The 24,525-nt window shown below is 42.1% G+C and overlaps 3 protein-coding genes and 1 long non-coding RNA gene across 5 annotated transcripts in view; 3 read left to right on the forward strand and 1 right to left on the reverse strand.

Annotated features, from left to right (window-relative positions):
• frmpd4 (FERM and PDZ domain containing 4) overlaps positions 1–10,342 on the forward strand; it is a 24,861-nt gene extending 14,519 nt beyond the window's left edge. Inside the window, 15 exon segments of the mRNA XM_063887359.1 lie at positions 684–729; positions 1,655–1,759; positions 2,588–2,695; positions 3,048–3,179; positions 3,779–3,898; positions 4,120–4,256; positions 4,543–4,669; positions 4,895–4,984; positions 5,090–5,272; positions 5,420–5,543; positions 5,631–5,686; positions 5,688–5,856; positions 5,859–6,602; positions 7,058–8,230; positions 8,689–10,342. Coding sequence (XP_063743429.1) covers positions 684–729; positions 1,655–1,759; positions 2,588–2,695; positions 3,048–3,179; positions 3,779–3,898; positions 4,120–4,256; positions 4,543–4,669; positions 4,895–4,984; positions 5,090–5,272; positions 5,420–5,543; positions 5,631–5,686; positions 5,688–5,856; positions 5,859–6,602; positions 7,058–8,230; positions 8,689–9,887 — 4,513 coding nt within the window. The 3' untranslated portion in view covers positions 9,888–10,342.
• Positions 116–22,448, reverse strand: LOC134867074 (uncharacterized). 2 transcript variants are annotated; one of them, XR_010166114.1, is made up of 4 exons: positions 22,315–22,448; positions 21,136–21,560; positions 8,999–9,203; positions 116–1,833 (listed from the first exon to the last, which is right to left on the reverse strand). It is a non-coding gene; the product is annotated as an uncharacterized LOC134867074 (long non-coding RNA). The 2 variants fall into 2 exon arrangements; XR_010166115.1 differs by lacking the exon at positions 21,136–21,560.
• Positions 11,617–15,807, forward strand: tlr7 (toll-like receptor 7). The gene is made up of 2 exons (XM_063887364.1): positions 11,617–11,673; positions 11,926–15,807. Exons 1-2 carry the CDS (start codon positions 11,659–11,661, stop codon positions 15,076–15,078), a joined length of 3,168 nt encoding a protein of 1,055 aa, XP_063743434.1. The 5' UTR covers positions 11,617–11,658; the 3' UTR covers positions 15,079–15,807.
• Positions 15,359–23,825, forward strand: LOC134867068 (toll-like receptor 8). Its single transcript, XM_063887365.1, has 4 exons — positions 15,359–15,507; positions 18,555–22,575; positions 23,233–23,345; positions 23,448–23,825. Exons 1-2 carry the CDS (start codon positions 15,505–15,507, stop codon positions 21,633–21,635), a joined length of 3,084 nt encoding a protein of 1,027 aa, XP_063743435.1. The 5' UTR covers positions 15,359–15,504; the 3' UTR covers positions 21,636–22,575; positions 23,233–23,345; positions 23,448–23,825.
• The last annotated feature ends 700 nt before the right edge of the window (positions 23,826–24,525 follow it).

Consider the following 24,525-nt stretch of genomic DNA (forward strand, 5'->3'; position numbering starts at 1 on the left):
TCAGTAATGGTGCAGTCATTTAGCTCAGGGATAGATACAATATTTTTTTTGTGTTGAAAAGTCAGATTAAATATCCTATATGACTCAATGATTAAAAACATTCAAACTTAAAAACTTACAAGGCAGGTAAATACTTTATTTAGGCACTGTCGTTCACTTCTTTATAGTTTTCACAGTTTACCCTTGATAGACATTTTGCCACAGACTTTCTATAAGACTATTTTTAAAGCAATTAAACCAAATATTTCAGCTGGACAGATATGGCACATCATGAAGCACCTGCTCATTTCACCATGATTGAGGGTTTAGCTGGTGTCGAAGTTTGTTCGTACGGCTCATTAAATTAATATCACTGACACAGCTGAGTGGCTAGCTGTGAGTGTCTGGTCCTCGCACGACCTGTGCAGCAGTCTGTAAACAGAACATTAGTACAGGGAGAAGTGCCCAAGTGGCCACTCCTTCACAGCTCCTGTGGCCTTGAATGGACTCGCTCTCTGCAGTAAAACTGTGAATGCAGGACAGTGCTGCAGGACCATCACTGGGACACAGTGTTCCCTGTGATACCATCCGCCATGATGTCCAAAAAATGACAGTAACAAAAACTGAATTATTTCCAGATTTCCTCACATTTGTTTTTCTTTGAATCTTTATCGAATGTATTCTCTATTTTGTGTGTCTTGCAGGAGCTGCAAGGAGTCCATATTGTTGAGCGTTATTCAGCCGTACCCAGTAAGTTTCTCCTTCCTCTGAATGAAATGGAGTAGATTCCAATAAGCTGTTTTTGCGTTTAAAGCGGATTATTTTGTTGAACCAATAAATGCAATCCATTAATCATGCCTTATGTTTGTGGTGGCACCACTAAGGCTGCGTGTTACAGTCCCACTTACCAAAAGGAGTCCAGTGTTTTTCAAAGTCTTCTCATGTTGTAGCGTCAGATCCTTGCAAGACCTCGGCTGAACCTGCCTCTTTCACATTTACCCCAGTCATGAGGCACCAGATGGTTGTGTACACAGGGCCAGGAGCATATAGTTGACCTTTATTTATTCTGCACATAATAAGTCAGTGGGAATGTGCATTATGCTTGAATAACCTCAAAAAATAGCCCAAATCATGTACGAGTGCTCACAGAAATATATGGTGTTTCTAGAGGGGTGCCATCTTTTATTTCCCTGTTTACTGTAACAATAATAATGTGTTTTTATAATGTCAAACATTTCCCCTTAAATTGATACTGTAATATCTACATTCATCCCTGCATTCTGAATGTGTGTGTTTCGGAGGCTTATCATGATGAGTGTGGAGTCATCGAGTAACAGCCACTTAACAACCTGAAAAGGATTTGATTTGCAAAAAATACATGGCTGTAGTATTCCACGATCTCAGAGGAGCTCTTATAATACACCCTGTAATTGCATCTGTTTATCAGCCGTTTCTTTGCAGCCTCAATGACACACCAGCAGGCAGCGAGGGGATCCTCCCTCTTATGTCCTACACACAGCCTTCCTAATTGCATCAGCATCAGAGTGGAGACATGGGATGTTGTCATGTTCCAACATGTCCTTGAATTGTGTGGAGCTGAAAAAGTAAATGACTCATCTCTTAAAAGGAACTAATCGTCCTTTCAATCTGTGTTTTTCTTCTTCCCCTTCAAAAGTCACCCAAATCGGCATTCATCAGCGCAGCCAAAAAGGCCAAGTTAAAGACTAATCCGGTTAAAGTCCGCTTCGCTGAGGAGGTCATCATCAATGGCCAGGTCCCCGTAAGTCACACTGGACATGATTCGTTCTGTACACATCGAGGATCTGAACAGGAGGCGACACAGGCAGACTTTCACTGTAAAAGCGGGCAGAAAGCAGAGTGAAAATATCAGAAATCACTTATGGTAAAATGCAGACCCACATGAGAAAGGCACCTGCTCCTCAGCAGTGGAACAAAATAGTGGTAATGATTGTCAGAAATAGGAAGGCACTTTCCCAGAGCCTGATTTGTCAGATTTGTCCGACCCAATGCAGACGTTTCTTAGAGAGTAACAACAATGCGTTAGTGTGTTACAAGTACTACTCTCACTACAAAATGAGTGCACATTTGAAAATATACATGTTTGGATGAGAAGATCGACACCACTCTTATGCAGTAGGCTTATATCATAATAATATAATGATAAATTGCATTTCTATAGCGCTTTTCTCAGACCCAAACTCGTGTATCTGTTGATATGAAGTTACAATTTGAAGAGCAGTAATCTGCCTAGCAGCACCTTCTATAGCTCACTAGCATTTTATATATGATGTCTTTAATCTATAAAAAATATGTGTTAAAAGGACACCTTGTGGTAAAACACTGACTATTTCTTGGATGGGCTCCTGTTTCTAGCTTCATTATTAGCATTCAAGCATCAACTCTCTCATTACAGCAAGAAAGCAAGTTTTCATTTTCTGATAATCCTTCAAATTAATTAACAATTTAGTTCTTGAATATGCAATCACTTTCAGACAGGGAGCTCTGAATAACAAAATTCTCCTCTCATGCACTTTCACTAAAGTAAAAAGAGATTTGTTTGATCAAATGATTCTTTTTCTATCTTTAGGAAACGGTGAAGGACAACTCCCTTCTCTTTATGCCAAATGTTCTGAAGGTGTACCTGGAGAACGGGCAGACTAAATCGTTTAAGTTTGATAGCAGCACATCCATTAAGGTAGGTGCCGAAAGGGACCTCGCTTTACTGTGAAATGCAGTTGCATAATCTTATTGCTGCTTCATCTAAATGTTGAATGTTATTCGGAGTTGCTCTGCACAATATAAAGTGTGATCTCCTCTCTTCACTGTGGCCTTCAGAACTGTATCGGAATGGAAATTACGGTTGAAACAAAATAACTTTTGAACCCTATTAACTGTGCAGCAGTCTGGAGAACTTGATCAGCAATTTGCTTTTCCATCTTTTTTGATGCTCGATTGTTTTTGCTCAGCGGTGAAATAAATTATGGTTTTGGCTGCTGCATCTGCACGCTTCATATATTGTATTAACGATGACTTTGTGTGTGTGAAAGGATGTCATCCTGACCCTGCAAGAGAAACTTTCCATTAGGAGCATCGAGCACTTCTCTCTGATGCTGGAGCATAGAGCCGAAGGGTCTGCCAGCAAACTCATGCTCCTGCATGAGCAGGAGATGCTAACTCAGGTGAGACAGCTCTCTCGGGTGCTGCTTAACAGGAGAGACGCAGTTAAATAATAGACAAGCACCCTCGACTTTAGTATGCAGTCAGGTGTTTGCGTATTCAGGGTGTAGAAAAACAGGAGCAAGCCTGCAGACTTCTCTCAGTCTGACTGCCTATACTTGAAAATGTTAAAAGGAATTGTTTGACATTTTGGGAAATATGCTAAATCATGCTTCTGTCAGAGAAGCTGAATACTCTATACAATCTTTCCTCATGAACACCAGTACTTCTCATTTTGACATTTGAATGGATCCAACAAAAGAGGTGAAAGCATTGTTTATTATCTGGTATGTGATTTTTTTTTAACCTTTTGGACAGAGTTAGCCTCTCTGTTTCCATCTGTTTCTATTCTTTAAACTAAGCATAGCTGAGCTAAACATTTCCTGACTCCTGCCATGAGAGAGCTTTCAATCTTATCATCTAATGTTTGACAAGAAAGCAAACAAGCTTATTTCCAAAACTGTTACACCACTCCATGAATCCCTGTCAAACGGTATATTAATCCTGACAGACTACATGATTTTAGTTGCCTCACAGGACCATCTTTATCTTTGTGCCATAGGTGACACAGAGGCCAGGGTCGCACAAGATGAAATGCTTTTTTCGCATCACTTTTGTCCCGAAGGATCCCGTGGACCTGCTCAGGAGAGACGCGGTAGCATTTGAGTACCTCTATGTTCAGGTGACTATCAACATATGTGGATAGCACGTACAGTGCATTTTATGGTGGCGTGTTTAAGGACTCACGGTATGCTACTCTGACGCATCGAATTTAGTGGAGAATTGAGTGTTGCCTTAGCTCACACGTGGGTGCTGTAGGTGTTTTGTCTTCTTGCATTTCATGATAATGAAGGTAATTGAAGTGTAACCTCCTCCTGTCCTCTCCTTCTCCGCCTCCTCCAGAGCTGTAATGATGTGGTATTGGAGAGATTTGGGTCAGAGCTGAAATACGACACGGCCCTCCATCTAGCTGCACTGCAAATGTATATTCTAACCATCAATGCCAAGCAGTCCCAGAAAGTTTCCCTCAAGTACATTGAGTAAGTAGATTGGATTTCACACTGCAACATGTAACTATTTGTTGTTTGCGTACCAAGTCTAGAATGCTTTCTTACAACAAAACAGTGATCTCACCGTCACCATCCTTCTGTAATGCCAGATGATGCATCACTGCTGGTTAGGTAATGACTCTGATTGTCACCTGTCAGATAATCAATGCACCACCCCAGAGGAAGTAAATCGATCAGCAGTCAAGAATAATGACTTGACTATTTGACATAGTGATTGAGTGAATTTCTCTACATTTTATGAATTATGCGTGTGCAGGAAAGAGTGGGGTCTGGCATTGTTCCTGCCTCCTGCAGTGCTGTCGAGCATGAAAGAGAAGAACATCAAAAAAGCCCTCACCCACATCCTCAAAACCAACCAGAACCTGGTGCCGCCTGGTAAAAAGGTAGAGTGCTTCCTCTTCCCTTCTTCTCTATTCCTCCCTCGTTATCTGAAAGTCTCCCCATCTGTCTTTGGAAAGACTCTTTACTACCATCTGATGGAAGGTTCTGTTTCAAAAAAGTAGTGCTGCGTTGTTGCATGAACTGATATTTTTGCACAGTTTTTTTAAGGTTCAACCCATTTCAGCTTTAATCTCATCCTATATTTCTTCTTTCCTTCCCCATTCCAGCTGACTGCCTTGCAGGCAAAGGTGCATTATCTGAAGTATCTCAGCGATTTGAGGCTCTATGGAGGACGGGTTTTTAAATCCACACTAATTGTGAGTGAGGCCATTTTATCACATCACATGCAGCCGGTGTGTCACATGCTGTTCATTTGCATGCAGAAAGTGATACATGTGCTGATACTCTCCTCCCTTTCACAGCAAGGCGAGAAGCACACAGAAGTGACATTGCTGGTGGGGCCCAAATATGGCATCAGCCATGTGATTAACACCAAAACAAACCTGGTGGCTCTTCTGGCCGATTTCAGTCATGTGAACCGCATTGAGATGTATACAGAAGACGAGAACAGGGTCCGAGTGGAACTACATGTTCTGGACGTGAAGGTGAACAAATCCTATTCTTTTCAAAATATAGAAGTGTGTGCTGACTGGTTGTGTGAATATTTTCTAGGGCTTTGAGCTTGACAACACATTCCCACTTTCCCCTTTATTTTGTGCTCATCGTCATTTGCTTATCTGCCTCTTTCACAGCCCATCACTCTCTTAATGGAGTCTGTTGATGCAATGAATCTGGCCTGTTTGACTGCTGGCTACTACAGATTACTGGTGGACTCTCGGCGCTCCATCTTCAATGTGGCCAAAAATACAGAAACGAGTATGTGTGAAACGCTGTCAACATGACACATCAGAATGTTAGTTTTTAAATAAACCTGTTTTTTATGTTTTGGTTCCTCTTTTTCAGGCCAAGCAGCAAGAGTAAAGCAGACCTACCAAGCCATCGAGTGTACATACAGCACACCCGCATAAAGGATTTGAGGACAGAAACAACCAGAGGTGCAACCAAGATTATTCTGAGCAGGCTTCTGAATACCTGGATCATGGGAGATTTGAAGGCCAACCAGTGTACATAACAGAGATCCACCAGGCCCAGCATCCGGGGCACACGGTAGAGAGAGCCGAGTGCTGCAGGATCCCTGCTCCCAAACTTACCTCAATGTCCCCAGGCCCAAACCCCAAGACTCCAGCAGGAGTGCAAAGGTCTCCTTCATATTTGGAGATCCTCCCTTAGAAAGTGTTAACCCCCAAAACCTGGGCTACCAGAGACTGATGGATGAGAGTCCAGAGATTCTAGACAATCACAGCCACATGTATCGGCGTCTCGAGGAGGATTATAAGATGATGGATGCCATAGAAGACGGGTATCAGTACTCCACCAAAATCTTCGGCCCCACCGAATGCATCGAGGAGCCGCTGCTGCACGATATCTGCTACGCGGAGACGACCGATGACGCAGAGGACGAGGACGACATCAGTTGTGAGGAGGACACGGTGATGAGTGACATTGACAAACCGATGTTGCTCTCGCTCTCGGGGTCCAGCGATGACATCATTGACTTAACCTCCCTCCCTCCCCCTCCGGAGGGAAATGACGAGGAGGACAATGACATTCTGCTGCACTCTCTCAACCTGGCCATCGCTGCTCCTCCTCCTGGCTTCAGGGACAGCTCTGACGAGGAGGAGCAGCAGGGGACCGGGAGTCGTGCCCAGGGAGCCCGCAATGATATCCCAGTGTCTCTCATAGATTCAGTGCCCACCCTCGGAGCAGAGAGCCACGGGGAGCCTCTGAACGATGCAGTGGTGTCTACCTTACAGGCACTTGAGGCCCTCGCTGCATCTGAGGAACAGTCCCCGGCTCAGTCCGAGAGTAGCACAGGTTCTCCTTACACTATTGTAACGTTCATCCATTAACATCACACCATTCAGCCATTCACTTTTGATTTGTCACTGTTGATTTTTTTCAATAAAGCCCATTTTGTTCTATGTTTCCCTTTGTGTTCTTCATTCATTTGAGCATTTGTGTTCATTTCAGTATCAATCATTTTCTGTTATTTTATGTCTTGTTCCTCGATTGCATACTGCACGATAGCATGCTAATATTTAAAGTCTGTGACCCTCATCAAATAAGGCCGTATTTGGATTGTATCTTAAAGTATTTATTCATTATTATACTATTTTCTGTGTTATCGCAAGGATATCATTCACTCCTTTTCTCACTTACATGCTGAATTACAGTGTCATCACCATTAACTATTTTTGACTCGTTCCTTTATCTGTGATATTTGTCAGATGAGTTCATTAATGAAGTGTTTGTCTTTTTGTGATACACAGGTGTAGAAATATCACGGGCATTTAGCCCTGACTCCTCAGATTCTGGCAACGAGACAAATTCGTCCGAGATGACAGAGAGCTCCGAGCTGGCCACTGCTCAGAGACACTCAGAGAACCACCTGAGGATGCACATGGCCATGGCAGAAGGATACCCAGCCGTGAATGAGGAAAAGACAGAGTCGGCTGCAGCCGACGTTGGTGGAGCGGGAGCTTTGCACTACAACCCCCAGGAGCATCAGGATGAGGAGGCGAAGTCATCTGCCGGCACCTCCTCCCAGATTTTTCACTCAGATGGCGGTGAGATGGAGCCAGAGACAATGGAAATAAAATCAGTCAGTGAATACTTCACTAAGATGCACATGGGCTCGGTAATGAGCAGGCAGAGAGGAAAACAGAGGGAGGCGGAGAGCAGAGTCCAAGGAGATGCCTGCGAATCCTCGGACAGAGCTCACATGTCCTCTCACGACCCGGCTAGAGAGGAGCCCCCTCATCTTGTTGGGAAGTACAACGCTTTCACTGTGAGAGATTCTTACTACATGAATCAACTGGATTTGGGGCGAACGCACTTTAAAGACAGAAACCAAAAATGGCAGCAGGGAACGCCCGGAAACAAAATGGCTGAAAATCTTTCTCCAGAAAGTGTGAATGACTCACAGGCTTCCCACGCAGACAGGCTGACATTAAAGGGAGAGAAACGAGACTTAGATGAAATAAGCCAACAGTCAAATGTCCACTCACCCTCGAAAGGGCCCGTTCTTGCAGAAGGAGAAGCCGCTTCACAGGACAATGAGCAGCAGCACGCTTTTTCGCGCGAATACCACGTGAACAAGCGCATGTCGTCCATACAGAGCGAAGGCGTTCATTCCCTGCAGAGCTCCCAGTGTTCCTCTATAGACGCTGGTTGTAGCACAGGCAGTAGCAGCTGTGTCACGCCCATGGATTCTCCTCTCTGTGCCACAGACAATATGCATTTACTGTCAGAGTCCTCGCTGAAGGGGCTGGGTTACACACCTGGTGAGGAAAAAGCTTACGGGCCCCCAGGTCAGGGAAGGGCCGGCCATCCTATAGACCCCACCCTGCTGAGGAAGATCCATGCAGCTACCAGTGCAGAGCCGGGTTTCGGAATCACACGGGAAGGCAGTCACCGAATGCCCAAGATAAAAGAAACCACAGGTAAAACTACACAGGAGGGTGCTCTCTCTTATCTGCATGATAGGACATATACTAAAAGCCTTCATAGCAGGCAAATAAGTGTAGGCATATTTTATAAATGGTCAGTTCACACAAATACCTTCAACAGACATTTGTGCTGTATAGCCATCAACATGTTTAACTAAAAAACTATGCTAGCTGCTCTGTGACGCTGTACAGAAGGGCTTTAAAATGAATGTGAAAATACTCCTATGACAATGCTAACACGCTAAAATTAAGCAAGAGATTTTTATTTTGTTCGAGTTTAGCATCTATTTTAGCATTACATTTATGTTGCACACATGTCTTCTCCTTTGAATGTTCACTTATCTCCATTTCAAGCTTTTCCTGAAATTTGAAAATAGTTTATTGCAGATGAATGTGTGCGGTAAGGGAGATGCTTAACAGTGCTTTTTGTTTTCCTTGTACCCCTAGTGTAGCTTGCACACAGCTGAAGAAGGTTGGGGAAGAGTCATCTTTAGCTCTCTGTATTGAGAGCAGTACCACCACCACAACCACGTCACCATCATCTTTAAGAAGTAGCACAGAGCTCAGCGGGCTAACACAGGCCAGCCCTGAGCCCGACCCACAAGCCCTGGCTTTCCCTACAAGTGGATCCTCATGTGACACCAAAACAAGCAGCCTCAGGAAGCCACACAGGGACCAGATGCTCAGGAGGAGCTGGAGCGCCATAATGCCAGCTTCCAGGAGCCTAGAAGCGCTGTTAGGGAAGACAAGAGCCACACTTACAAGGAAGGGTGGCGGTCCAAATTTCCAGTCTCAAGATCCCCCAAAAGTAAAGAGGATATTCTCTGCCAAAACATTGCCCAAGAGCTGGTCCCTGGGTTCAGTCGCCTCTAATTCCTCTGGTAAAAGGCAGATGTCTTCAGAGACCACAGCCCAAAGGCTCGACACAGGGACGTGGAGGTGCCGGCGGCCGTTCAGTGGCTGCTTCCTGCGGAGAAAGAAAAACACTGACGGTGATGATGAAGACAAAAAGAAGCCCTCACATGCTCTGTTCTCCGTCAGCTCTCTTCCTTTCAATCGCGAGGACAACACAGTTTTGAAAGCTGACTCTAAAGCTATGAAAGACATGAGCCTTGAAGCGAGGCTGGCTCGCGTCAATTCAATGAAGGGAAAAACATACAGCCTTCACACAGGGTTCGCGCTTGCACGTGAGGATGCCTTAGTGATGGTAGGCGTTTTGCGTTCCAGCGTCGGCCGTTCGTCCAGACGTGGGAAACGCGAGGTCAGCGAGGCCGACACGGATACGTTCTCAGAGCTGCTTCTCACACAGGCCAAAGTGCTGAGCAGCGCCTGCAGTCAGATGGCTGTCGAGTACAGCAGCCCGGAGGAGTTACTGCTCACGCTGACTCACAGCTTCCACACACTCTGCTGCCTGACGCAGGCCTGCATGTCACTGGTGGAAGGCCTGAGCGGCGAGAGCGAGCGGCGGGAGGTGGTGGTGAAGGTGGGTGAGGTGGTCATGAACTACGTGCGTCTGCTGAAAGCAGCGGAGGCAGCGTTGGGAAGATCCCCCGGTGACGAAAGTGTGAATGCATTGACACATCACTCTGCCACCATGTCTGTTGTTATAAACACACTAACTCACTCACTGAAAACATTGCTCAACAAATAAACTTGTTCTTTCGTCCAGATTATTGATTTTAAAGCCATACATGAGAGACATGGGTTTAGCAACCAATGTGAACTGCTGTGATTTAAAAAAAACTTGCCTTGTGTATACAATATTTTATTATCTAAAAATAAATTATATAAATCATTAAAGTTTTAAATAGATTATATTAAGGCCTCTATGAATAAGAATATGACGCTCCTCAAGTATATTATCAGATATTATATAATAGGGATTATTTTAATGATTTATTGGTTATGTAGGGTTTTTTTGTAGATTATTTCAACCTTGTTTATAAATTGTAAGAATATATATGATGTTAAAGAAATGCATACACAATATAAAGCTATAGACAAATCATTGCACAGGACAAGTCATGATCAATCATTTAAATGCATTTGACTTTTTCATTTGCTGGATTCACCTTAATTTATTGAACATTTTACACATGGAGTACTTATCTGTTATTATTTGTCAACATCATTAAAAAGATGAAAACTTTGAAAGTCTTTTCAAATTATTTTGGTCTGTTTTTATTCTAATAACTAAAGTGTGCTTTTGTTGATGACCGACCTCTCTTAAAGTACCAATTGTCCTATTTATTTTTACATGCAAATGCTTGACTATACATATTGTACTTGAACTCTGAACAATGTAGAACAAAATAACAAAATCACTTCTCTGGATTATAAAAGTTTGCTTCTAAATTTCCATTATTTATACACAAAAGAAGCTTGACCCATGTTTAGTTTTTTACTATGTTTAGAAATTCACGATTTCACCATATTCTCAATCCTGAGTTTCCATTCATTAATCATGATGATGGCCCATTTCAGAGTAGAGCGTTTGCATACTGTTATGATCACCCTTTTTCGTTCAGCTTGTTAGCATGCTAACCTTCGTTAATCAGCACAAAACACAGTACAGATGAGGCTGATGGACATCTCATAGTTGCGCAGGTCATTTGTCGCTAACCAAAGTATCTGACACATTCAAATATTGACTCGATGGCCCTAGATGAAAAGTCTTCTGGTGACAAAGTTATAATTAATTATTCCCCTGGGAACCATGGATGTTTTTACACATTTTTCAGTGCAATCCATCATATAGCTGCTTAAAAATTCAGTCTGGACCAAAGAAGGTGGCAGCTAGCATGGTTAAAAAGCCACTTTGGCATCAACCCTGAAAGAGGACGATCAGGTGGAGGTCTTTTCTAAAATTGCAGTATCTATGTGGACTGATATGTCTGGACTGATCACGGTACTAAGCCACAGAACCACTTAGTAAAAGGAAAAATATTCTGCCTTGTGCTAGAATAGCATGTTTACCATGTAAGTGGTAAACCTTACCCCATGCACAGGTTTCACTTTCCCCTGCAGGCTAACCTGAAATGAAACAACTCTTTCTACTGCCCTTGAATAACCCACAAACTATCCAGCTGTTATACTGTCATATTAGACACAAGACAGCTTTGATCTTCTTTCTGAAAGAAACCTCTTCATAGTAATCTTTGCATAGATCCAGTTTGCACCATTACATAAAAGACAGGGTCAGTCAACCGTTTTCAAACACATTGTAAAAGATGGACTTGCATGTGTGCAGTTAATGACAAAAGGGAAGTGATGCCAGTTAATAATACACAAAATGGGTTAACCCAGCCACCTGTTACTTTCATCCCTTCACCCTAGAGCTCATCCACATGTAATGTTCATTACTCCATCCAACCTGACGACAGAACTCATAGCAGGACCTTAAAAAATCCCTCATGTGAACCATGTTCTTCCACCTGGTGAGTTTCAGTAATATTTGTTTTATAATTGCATTCATTAGTGAAATGACAGGTTGGATTTGATAGGAAGGGCTCTAAATGACATTGAGAGGAAAATGAAACTCTAGATTGTACCGGTTCCTAGTTGTATTCTAAAGTGGCGACTACATACCTTACTCAAAGTGTTCATTCGTTTGTGCATTACGTTTGCTTTATTTATTATGTGGCTGTATGATCAGCCTTTCCTTAGTGAACACCTGTGTTTTTGTACAGATAAGTGTGGCACTGCTGAGCCTGTGGTGTTGCCCCACCATACTGAAAGCTAGCGTTTCTTACCCAAAGAGTCTGCCATGTGATGTGAGCGAGGCGAGCGACGGGAGCGTGGTGACGGTTGACTGCACTGAGAGAAGCCTCAAAGATATCCCCCCGGGCATCCCCAGAGACACAACCAATCTGACGCTCACCATCAACCATATTCCTAAATTAAACTCCACCTCCTTTCACGGTCTGGAGAACCTGACTGAGATTGACATGAGGTGCAACTGTGTGCCCATCAAGATCGGGCCCAAGGACCGCATGTGCAACAAGAGTGTGATGATCGAAGACAACACCTTTACCGACCTGAAGAACCTGCGTGCCCTGTATCTGGACGGGAATCAGCTCTACAGTATACCTAAAGGCCTCCCTGCAAACCTGATCCTCCTGAGTTTGGAAGTGAATCACATTTTTTATATTTCTAAAGCCAACCTCTCTGAGATTAGAAATATTGAGATTCTTTACCTCAGTCAAAACTGTTATTACCGTAACCCATGTAACATTTCCTATGGCATAGAGGAAGGGGCATTTTCACAGCTTAAAAATCTAACATTACTGAGTTTAAAGTCAAACAACTTATCCTTCATTCCAAATCAACTGCCCACAAGTCTGAAGGAGTTGTACCTCTACAACAACAACATTCAAAAAGTCACTGATGAAGATTTTAAAAACTTAACTAACCTTGAGATTCTAGACATTAGCGGAAACTGTCCTCGCTGTTACAACGCTCCTTTCCCATGCGACCCCTGCCCTGGTAATTCAGCCCTTAATATCAGTGAAACTGCCTTTAAAATGTTGACCAAGCTAAAGACCCTGCGCCTGCACAGTAACTCTCTGAAATATGTGTCCTCTCAGTGGTTCGCCAGCACAACAGAGCTGAGAGTGCTTGATCTTTCATCAAACTTTTTAGCGAGAGAGATAGGAGTCACCCACTTCCCACAGCATCTCGGGAAACTAGAAGAGCTGGACCTTTCCTTTAACTACGAGCTTCAGAGATACCCTGAAACTCTGACGCTGAGCTGCAGTTTCTCCTCCCTCAAATCCCTCCGGATTCTCAGACTGAAGGGCTTTGTGTTTCAGCAGCTAAAGTCAGAGAGCATTGCTCCTTTAAAACATCTCACAGACTTAGAAGTTGTAGATTTGGGTACAAACTTTATTAAAATCACAAACCTTAGTATTCTGATGGAATTGAAAAGCTTTAAAATAATCAGTCTGTCTGACAACAAAATATCTTCCCCCTCTGACGGCCAAGATTCTGTGGGTTTCTCCGGGGGAGCGCCCCAGTACTGGTCCCCCATGTCCCTTGCAGCTCAGTACAAAAGTAAGGAAGTGAGAGAGATTCATTACTTCAGATATGATGAATATGCACGCAGCTGCAAATACAAAGATAAAGAACTCGGCACGGTTACATCCTTTGTCAACACAAATTGCAGTCAGTTCGGCAAAACCCTTGATGTGAGCAGAAACAACATTTTCTTCTTGCATTCAAGATTTCTAAATCTCAGAGAGCTTAGATGCCTCAATTTGTCTGGGAATGCAATGAGCCAAAGTCTTAATGGCTCTGAATTTACCAATTTGATTAATTTACAATATTTAGACTTCTCCTCAAACCGACTCGATCTGCTCTACCCCACTGCATTTCAGGAGCTGAAAAATCTGGTCATTTTGGATATAAGTCGGAACAACCATTACTTTGAGTCCGAGGGCTTAACTCACATGCTTAATTTTACCAAGAATTTGAAAAATCTCAAAGTATTGCTCATGAACCACAACAAGATCTCTACTTCCACCAACACAGAGCTGGAGAGTGACTCTCTAGAGAGGTTAGAGTTCATAGATAACCGATTAGACATGTTGTGGAGGGACGGGGACAATCGGTATTTTAACTATTTTAAGAAATTACCCAATCTGACTGTTCTCGACATCTCGCATAACAACCTCCCCTTCATTCCACAGGAAGTGTTCAGTGGTTTCCCAGACAAACTGTCTGAGCTCTACATCAAAAATAACAAACTAAAGGACAAATCTTTTTATTGGGAGAAACTAAACCTTATACATTCTCTTCAAGTCTTAGATCTCAGTGGAAACAGCTTCACTACTGTCCCACCTATGCTGTCACTCTGTACCAAATCTCTAAAGAAGCTCCTTTTACATAAAAACCAGATCCTAAAACTCACGCCAGATTTCCTCAAGGATGCCCACAACTTAAAACATCTGGACCTAAGCTTTAATCACCTACAGTACATTGAAAAATCTAGCTTCCCAGATGATGTTGTTAATAACATGGACATGCTGCTCCTGCACAATAACAGATTTCTGTGCAGCTGCAACGCCACATGGTTTATCACGTGGCTCAACACAACCACGGTGAAGATCCCCAGGCTGGCCACGGATGTTACATGCGCAAACCCTGGGGCTCAAAGAGGTCACCCTGTGATCTCAGTGGACTTGCTAGCCTGCCAGCACAACTACCTGTCAATCATGTTGTACACCCTCATGACTTCCCTCGTCCTCGGGTTCGTCACCCTGTCAATCTCCAGCCACCTCTTCCTGTGGGACGTCTGGTACATCTACCACTTCTGCCGGGCAAAGCTCAAAGGTTATGGCCGCCTGTACTCCCAGAGCTCTGCCTATGATGCCTTTGTAATATATGACAAGGATGATGCGGCGGTGTCAGAGTGGGTGCTGAAGGAAATGTGTGCTCATCTGGAGGAACCCGGGGACCGGCGCCTGACGCTGTGTCTGGAGGAGCGGGACTGGATCCCCGGGTGTCCCCTGATCGACAACCTCTCACAGAGCATCCACAACAGCAAGAGGACCGTGTTCATTCTCACCAACAAATACATAAAAAGTGGCAACTTCAAGACAGCTTTCTACATGGCCCACCAGAGGCTAATGGATGAGAAAAATGATGTTATCGTGCTGATCCTCTTGGAGAAAGTACCTTGCAATTCAAAGTACCTGAGGCTGAGGAAGAGACTGTATAAGCGCTCTGTGCTGGAGTGGCCCACTAACCCTCAGGCCCAGTTATACTTCTGGTTCAGCCTGAGAAGTGTGTTAGCTACTGAGAGTCACAAACAATACAACAACCTTTTTAAAGAGACACTTTAAGACTATGAACTGCCATTCCTAGTTCCTCCTTTCAGTTCATAATTGTACTTCTGTGTATGAATAATGACTTTTGAATATCCAGCAACCCACTTTTTAAATGCAGGAAGAACACTTTTTGTTGTATTGTTAGTGACAATGTGTGCTCCCTTCTAAATATCTGAAAACAGTAACTTCTCTTTCACTCTTCACTTCTCTCTCTTCACTTCTAGCATGAAAAGAGGAAATGAAAGAGAAGCACTTCTTCAAATGAAATGATAATTCTGTCAGACTTCAGTTTTACTTCAGCAACAGTGGAAATGTCCTTATGCCTGCTTTATGTTATTGATTAAAATCAAAAGGATTCGTTTGTAGTAACCACAGGCAAGCTTACATGTTCTTTGAGGCTGTATTTCAAAAACTATAAGGGATCAATACGCTGCATACACGATGGTGAGTTTATTTCATACACACTTCTCTGTATGTTTTAACATTCAGTGCTCTATATATAGCACGGAATAGATTTCTACTGAAACTTAGCTTACAGTTTAATTAATCTGCATGTGTTGTGTATTTGGATTGAATACGGGAATATAATCAGTTTTAATTTTGTTTCTGTAATGAACTTCCTGGCACAATATATTACTGTGTATACATTTATCTGACTCATTGAACACTGTTATTTGATCATGTGTTGTTCTACATTTAGCATGGAACATTAAAGTTTGCTCACAACTGTGTGGAAAAAAACCATTTCCTGTCACCTTATTCAATCGGTATCAATCTCCATTATGACACTAACAGTAAACCCATTACCAAGCAGTGAGCGGTGGAATAGAGATTGAAAACATTTTTATTATTATTATTAATAATAATAATAAAAATAATAATAAATATGTCTAAAAGAATTAACACAATTAGAATATTTCCATCGGACGGAAAGGTGCAGCAATATTTCACTAACTCAATGCTTTTATTTAGAGTTGGAACAAGTTGACGGAGAATATAAATGTGATACTGTCTGTTAAAGTCTCTCTACAACCTTCAGAAACCTACTATATGAGAACAAAAAAAGGGTGTCAAATGAGAATATGTAGCTTGTAAAAGGACGTGATAAAATAATCAAACGGTTGAAAGCATATGCAATAAAACACCCCACTACATAGTTCAGTGACCTCAGGAGTTTTTCTGCTAAAGCCTGGTGTGACTGGTATAGCCTGGTATGACTCCTATCTAATGGGGACTAATATGTGTTACAAATGGTTGTGCATCTGACATTTCTGAGTCAATTAACCTACTCTATGGCCTTTTTCTACACTTGTTTTGGTACTAAATAGCCATTGTTGAGCAAAAGGTTCATTATTTATGGCTGTAATATACTGAAGAACATACAGAAAAACATATGAAGGGCTGGACCCCTCACTAGAGGTGATGTATTGCCTCATCAGTTAAGTATACAGTGGGGCAAAAAAGTATTTAGTCAGCCACCAATTGTGCAAGTTCTCCCATTTAAAAAGATGAGAGAGGCCTGTGATTTTTATCATAGGTACACTTCAACTATGAGAGACAGAATGAGAAAAAAAAATCCAGAAAATCACATTGTAGGATTTTTAAAGAATTAATTGGTAAATTCCTCGGTAAAATAAGTATTTGGTCACCTACAAACAAGCAAGATTTCTGGCACCTTTTTGAACTCGTTATCAGTATAAAAGACACCTGTCCACAACCTCAAACAGTCATACTCCAAACTCCACTATGGCCAAGACCAAAGAGCTGTCAAAGGAGACCAGAGACAAAATTGTAGACCTGCACCAGGCTGGGAAAACTGAATCTGCAATAGGTAAGCAGCTTGGTGTGAAGAAATCAACTGTGGGAGCAATTATTAGAAAATGGAAGACATACAAGACCACTGCTAATCTCCCTCGATCTGGGGCTCCACGCAAGATCTCACCCCGTGGAGTCAAAATGATCACAAGAACGGTGAGCAAAAATCCCAGAACCACACGGGGGGACCTAGTGAATGACCTGCAGAGAGCTGGGACCAAAGTAACAGAGGCTACCATCAGTAACACACTACGCCGCCAGGGACTTAATCCTGCAGTTCCAGACGTGTCCCCCTGCTTAAGCCAGTACATGTCCAGGCCCGTCTGAAGTTTGCTAGAGGGCATTTGGATGATCCAGAAGAGGATTGGGAGAATGTCATATGGTCAGATGAAACCAAAATAGAACTTTTTGGTAAAAACTCAACTCGTCGTGTTTGGAGGAGAAAGAATGCAGAGTTGCATCCAAAGAACACCATACCTACTGTGAAGCATGGGGGTGGAAACATCATGCTTTGGGGACGTTGTTCTGCAAAGGGACCAGGACGACTGATCCGTGTAAAGGAAAGAATGAATGGGGCCATGTATCGTGAGATTTTGAGTGAAAACCTCCTTCCATCAGCAAGGGCACTGAAGATGAAGCGTGGCTGGGTCTTTCAGCATGACAATGATCCCAAACACACCGCCAGGGCAATGAAGGAGTGGCTTCGTAAGAAGCATTTCAAGGTCCTGGAGTGGCCTAGCCAGTCTCCAGATCTCAACCCCATAGAAAATCTTTGGAGGGAGTTGAAAGTCCGTGTTGCCCAGCGACAGCCCCAAAACATCACTGCTCTAGAGGAGATCTGCATGGAGGAATGGGCCAAAATACCAGCAACAGTGTGTGAAAACCTTGTGAAGACTTACAGAAAACGTTTGACCTCTGTCATTGCCAACAAAGGGTATATAACAAAGTATTGAGATGAACTTTTGTTATTGACCAAATACTTATTTTCCACAATCATTTGAAATTTAATTCTTTAAAAATCCTACAATGTGATTTTCTGAATTTTTTTTTCTCATTTTGTCTCTCATAGTTGAGGTATACCTATGATATAAATGACAGGCCTCTCTCATCTTTTTAAATGGGAGAACTTGCACAATTGGTGGCTGACTAAATACTTTTTTGCCCCACTGTATGTATATTACATCACAGCTCTCCATATGGTTTAATTTATTCTGTCGGCAGCCTTAACACATGAATACTGTGTAGTATATTTTGTACATATTTAAGAAGTACAATAAAAGAGAAGCACACATTACAGATGTGGGCCATGTTCCATTATACTTTTAGAATCTGCTGAGGGCCAATTAAAAATGGACCACGTAGTTTGGACACCCCTGCTGTAAGGTGTTAATAGTACTGAGATCAGTTATTCCATTTAAGTAATATTAACCTACAGAGTGCTGCCACCTGCTGGATACAAATGGTGCCATTCATAAATGCCATTTGTTAAATATGACCTGAAGTCAGGTCCCCATATTAATATTGAAACAGGTTTTGATTGATGCTTGACCCTCATGAGCCTTCCTTTTACATCTCAAGATGTAATTGTACTCTATGATATACAATCTGTTTATACAGATTAATGGATAACTGAGTATAGGTCGCTGCATTCCACTAATTCTGTTGTTCATCTACAGAGGGTCTCGTTTTGGACACACTTGCTGCTGTTCTATCTGTGGTGCGATTATAAGATCCAGCCCGCTGCAAGTAAACCCGAGTGGATGAGACTGCAGTTCCCTTGTGATGTCACAGCCGACAATAACTCTCATGTCCTGTTTGACTGTGGAGGGCGTCGACTGCACGAGGTACCTGATGGCATAACCAGCAATGCAACTGAGCTCAACTTATCCATGAATTTCCTTGGGTATATTTCGGCTGACTCATTATCCAACTTGCTGAATCTGACCCAACTTAATCTCAGCACAGCAAACAACGGCAGAACGGTGTTCATCGCTGCAAATGCTTTCAAAAATCTGACAAAACTGCGAGAACTGAGACTGAGTGGCATTCGTCTGAAGGAAATTCCCGTCAATCTTCCTCCCAGTGTGGAACTCATCGAGCTGAACAATAACAACATTACATTGTTGAACGGGAGCTTTGATCGCTTAGAAAATGTTACACATGTATTGTTATCCAGAAACTGCCACTACAGCAATCCTTGTAAGACATCTGTTAAGATTGGGGTAAACCAGTTGAAAATAATGAGCAAACTGAAGCATTTGGAGTTGTCCTATAACAACTTAACTGAAGTTCCCAAAGGATTCCCACAATCATTAAAAGTGTTAAAACTGGATAATAACAGAATATATCACATCCCTGATGATTTTCTTACGCTACCAAATTTAACAGTCCTAAAATTAGAAGGGAACTGTCCAAGATGTGAAAACTCTCCAAATCCGTGTGTCCTCTGTCCAAACAAGTCTCTTGATATCGATCTAAATGCATTTCACAGTCTAACCCAGCTCGAGGTGCTGAATCTGGGAGGAAACTCACTGGACCACCTGGATCCTTCTTGGTTTAAGAGTTTAAACAAACTTAAACAATTGTTCCTGTCATTCAACTTCTTATTTAAGGTAATTACTGAGGAGGCAACATTTCTAAGACATCTACCTAAGGTAGAAATAATTGATCTCTCTTTCAACTATGGTATCAAGTTATACCCTGTAAACTTAAATCTCTCAGAAGAGTTTTCAAATCTTGAGTCCCTTAAATCTTTTAATATGAAGGGATTGGTCTTCCAGAGTGTTGGACCTGAGACACTCAGACCTCTGTACAACCTCAAAAATCTGTCTATCGTGAACTTAGGGACAAACTTTATTCTCCGATCTGATTCCACTGTATTTCGCAAATTCCACAACCTGAAATTGATGTACCTTGCAGAAAACAAGCTTTTTCCCACTCCGGATAGAAATCTGCTTGATTCATGTGGTGGTTACAATCAGAGGTCTGAACTTCCTTTTTCTCCGCTCAGGAATCCCCATCCGAAAGATTTCTTTTATGAGCATGTAAACAGTCATGTCAAGGAAGAGTGCTTTAACTCTGGACGAGTGCTATCTCTCAGCTCAAATAATATGTTTTTCATTTCTCCAAAGCAATTTGTTGGCTATGAAGACATTGCATGTCTCAACCTCTCGAGAAACGGATTTTCAGCAGCACTTAATGGCACAGAGTTTTCCACGCTGCATAATCTGACATACCTGGATATGTCATTCAATAAGATTGATTTGGCCTATGACAATGCCTTCAGCGAACTAAAGAAACTACAAGTGCTAGACCTCAGTTACAATGAACACTACTTTAAAGCATACGGGGTAACACTTAATTTAAATTTCACACAAAATCTGCCTGCTCTGAGGGTGCTGAATATGAGTCATAACTCCATTTCTGTTTTAACCACCAAACAGATGTACAGCAGTTCATTAACAGAACTTCAGTTTACAGATAATGTTCTGGGGACCCTTTGGAAAGAAATGGATCGCTCATATGAGAGCATTTTTACTCACCTTACTAATTTGACAATTTTAGATATATCCAGCAACCACATTTTAAAGATTCCAGACTATGTTTATGAATATTTGCCACGCAAACTCACAATACTACGCATAAGTCACAACTTGCTTACTGATTTTAAATGGGACAAACTGGAGTTTTTCAATCAACTTCAGATTTTGGACCTGAGCTTCAATTCTCTTCCTAATGTGACAGTTATAAACTCAAATGTCACCCCCACTTTGACTTTTCTTGACCTGAGCCATAATGACATTTTCCACTTAGACAGTGGTTTTGTAAATGGTGCAAGACGGCTTACAACTCTTAGCTTAAGCGAGAACAAACTGACTATTATCAATGAATCCACCTTCCCATCGAGACTTGAATCTCAGATTCACACTTTGTTCTTGCAGGGCAACCCCTTCCAATGTACCTGTGATGCACTTGATCTCATTATTTGGATGGAAAATAGTAATGTAAAGATTCCTAGACTAATCACTGATGTGACATGTGACACACCAGCAAATCAAAAAAGTACAGCTGTGATCAATTTTGACATTAGGCAGTGTATAGATGACAGCCAGGCGTTCTTGATTTACATTTTCACAAGTTCATCAATTATTGTTTTTATGTTTGTGGCAACAGTTTCCCACTTATTTTACTGGGATGCTTCCTACGTCATGCACTATGTGAAAGCCAAGACAAAAGGATACAGAGCCTTTGACTCACCAGGCGCCATTTATGATGTCTTTGTGACCTACGACACCACAGATCCACATGTCTCTGAGTGGGTGATGAGGAATCTGCGAGTGAAACTGGAAGAGGAAGGAGAGAAGCATCTTCCTCTATGTCTTGAGGATAGGGATTGGACCCCCGGCATCCCCCTGGTAAATAACCTCACACAGAGCATCCAGTATAGTCGCAAGACCCTGTTCGTCTTAACGGAGGGCTATGTTAAGACTGGGGTTTTCAAACTGGCAATGTATCTGGCACACCAAAGACTGCTTGATGAAAACATGGATGTGATTGTGCTGCTGATGCTGGAGCCCGTCCTGCAGAACTCTCACTTCCTGCGCCTGAGGAGGAGGCTGTGTGAGAAAAGTGTTGTAGAGTGGCCGAGAACAGCGGCTGCAGAGCCCTGGTTTTGGCAAAACCTGAGGAATGTGGTCAGAGTGGACAACAAGTTGATGTACAACAAGACTTATTCAAGGTACTTCACCAGCAAGTGAGCAAATGAGTGGGACAGATCTGTATCATTGTGGACAATCTATCGGGAATCTGTTTAACAACACTATTGTTCTATATCAACACTGATAACTGATCCTTTACCATTTGTATCACTCTCCGTGGACCTTGAATGAAGACAAATAAATACCTTTGCTATTTCTAACCTGTATTTACAATGATACTTCATGTCTTGTAATAAATGGGCAAATATATGTAAATAAATCTTTATGCCTGTATGTTATCTGGTCTCTATCTAACCTAAACAAATAAGTCAACCAACAAAAGGGGCAATTTATTGTACAATAAATGTAAAGCATTCTCCTCTTCTTAAGATGATTGGTCATTGGTTTAGCCTCCAATTATTAGAGAATCAATTGAAATGTGCCTAACCAAAAGATCTAAATACAGCAGATACACATACCTGCAGGTCCTTATCTACACTTCCGGGTCTTAACTTTGTTTGTCCGCAAGGTGTCTCCCCTGAATCACTTCTCTGTATGCATCTAAGGCTGTACTAGTGCACTTTATGCAAGTTAAACCTAAACGAATAAACCCATTGTCTCATTCATCACTTTGTAACCTACATTTTATTCGCTGTGTGGCACAAATGAATACCTGATTGCGCTATGACGCCTTCTTTTATGACAGGAGAAAAGCGACGGGTGAAGTGATTTCACTCACCTAATCTGATGCAGCTGGTCGCAGATGTGCAATACATGCACATACGTGACTGATTTAAAATAGCGTATGGAGCGTTTGGTACTTTTGCCAGTTAAATAAAAAGCATATTTGTAAAAAAGCAGGCTTTGCAGACAGTGGACGTGACGTCAGGAGATGATTTGCATACCGCGCAGTATTTATAGTGTGATTGACGCTCCAGCCGTCACTTCTCTCCTGCATTGACCAGACGTGCATCCCTCTGTCTCTCTGACAAAAAATAAGGTGAGTGTTCATATTCCTATGTGCACTTCTACCTTTAAGCCTCTTTCTCGTTAAGCCTGTCTATTGAATCATTTTGTGGCCGTTTGAGTTGTATTACGTTTCCTCTTGTCCAACAATGTCCCGTCTCATTATCAAACAGCGTTACACTCGCGTGTGTTCAAAGCTCCTAGAGATAATCAGAAATTGCAAAACTCTTAATCGTTTTAAACAAAAACGGGACAGAATAACATGACATAAAGTTGTGTGTCTACGAATCCAATCAAATGCCACATGCTTTGTATCAGTAACTTGTGATCTGATTGGCTAAACCTAACATTCAGTGTCTGCTCAGCCTTTTTGAGTGAGCTAAATTGTTAACGGGGGTCTGCTAGTTGATGCAGCCTGCTCCTCTAGATTGCATTAAAGGGCGGTGTCCCTTCAGCTGCACGCGTGCACTAACTGACACAAAGCCCTTCTCAAGTCTGGCGCTGATAAAACGGCACATGCAGTTTTTGTGCATTGCCTTTTTTCAGCCCTATATGTTAGTGATACATGAGTCATTTAAATTACCCTACACGTTGTTAATTATGACCTTAATTATCTGTCCACATGCCCAGGTGCGTTCTGATTTAAACTATATTGAAGCAAAGCTAATCTAAGGTGTGTTATCTGTTTTAGAGCCTTTGCAGATATGGCTGACAAAGCAGATGTCTCAGCAGTCACAACCTTCGACAAGACCAAACTGAAGAAGACAACGACTGAGGAGAAAAACACCCTGCCAACCAAAGAAAGTATGTGCTGTACCTTGAGATCCTCATCCACAATATTAATTGCTATGGTCAAAAACCTTTCGTACTAATGATTCAAACTTTATTTTCTTCCCCCTTTTGCAGCCATCGAACAGGAGAAGGAGAAGTAATGAAGACTAGTCATCCTGTACATTTCACAAGCCTTGCCTTTTTTTTCGTTTAAAAAATGTATTCCAAGTTGAGGTACAAATTGACTTAACCATGGCTGTTAAACCACCGAACCATCCACTTGCGTAGATGTCCCTCTGTATAGCAACGAAGCGTGGCCTGGCGTCGGCATGTGTTCCTGATCATGTGTTAAGTGCAGAAGTGTCATGAAACAACTTGGGGACCTACACTTTCTGATTTGTAACCCTTTTCTGCCCTCTTGTAAATGCTCTTGTAGCAAGCTGTGTGTTTTTTGGTAACACAATCTGGATGCACAAGTTTGTTAAATATGCAAAATAAAAAATGCTAACTGACTTTACTGTGTCGTTGTTTTTTTTTTGTAAATGTGTTTTAAGTACCACCCACCCGTGGCCACGTTTGAGCAACACATTGTTCATCAATAAGGCTTTTTCGTCTTGTCCATCTTTGACAGGATTGGACCAATTTGAAGGTGTTGCTTCTGTCCCAAAAGCAAGCAGTTGTGCTATGAACTGACAAAAGCTTGTTGCTGCTAGCATAAATGGCATGCTTCCACTGCAAAGAATGTCTGAGTTAAAAGTTACTATTATCTGGGCTCAGCTGCTTTTGCATGACTAGGAAAATCCCTGATTTGCTGTATATCAAAGGAACAGGACTCAGAATGCAAGATGACCCAATTGCGTAAAGTGTACAGTTAATCCTAACGGAACATTTTCGTTACATTTTTGGCCCACATCCTGTCATGACTAAAGTTAAAAAAGCTTCCGATGTACTACTTTAACTTCAACTCATATTTCACTCTAGAGGAAAACCCATCCTTTGTTTATGAATCCCAAACTAACTTGAAATTGCTACAGCCTTAACATTAACATTAGGATACACAAAAATTCCTGCCCTGTCCGAATCAGAGCAGGACCACACCCTATTTCTGTTGTCACAAATTGGACCTCAGGGCATCTTGCAACACAGCCTCAAAGTTAGTACCTTTACTAACTTGTGGTCTTGAAAAAACAGGAGCACTATTATCGGATGATCC

Source organism: Eleginops maclovinus, chromosome 7 (assembly GCF_036324505.1).
Source record: "Eleginops maclovinus isolate JMC-PN-2008 ecotype Puerto Natales chromosome 7, JC_Emac_rtc_rv5, whole genome shotgun sequence".
In the NCBI taxonomy this organism is placed as follows: Eukaryota; Metazoa; Chordata; class Actinopteri; order Perciformes; family Eleginopidae; genus Eleginops; species Eleginops maclovinus.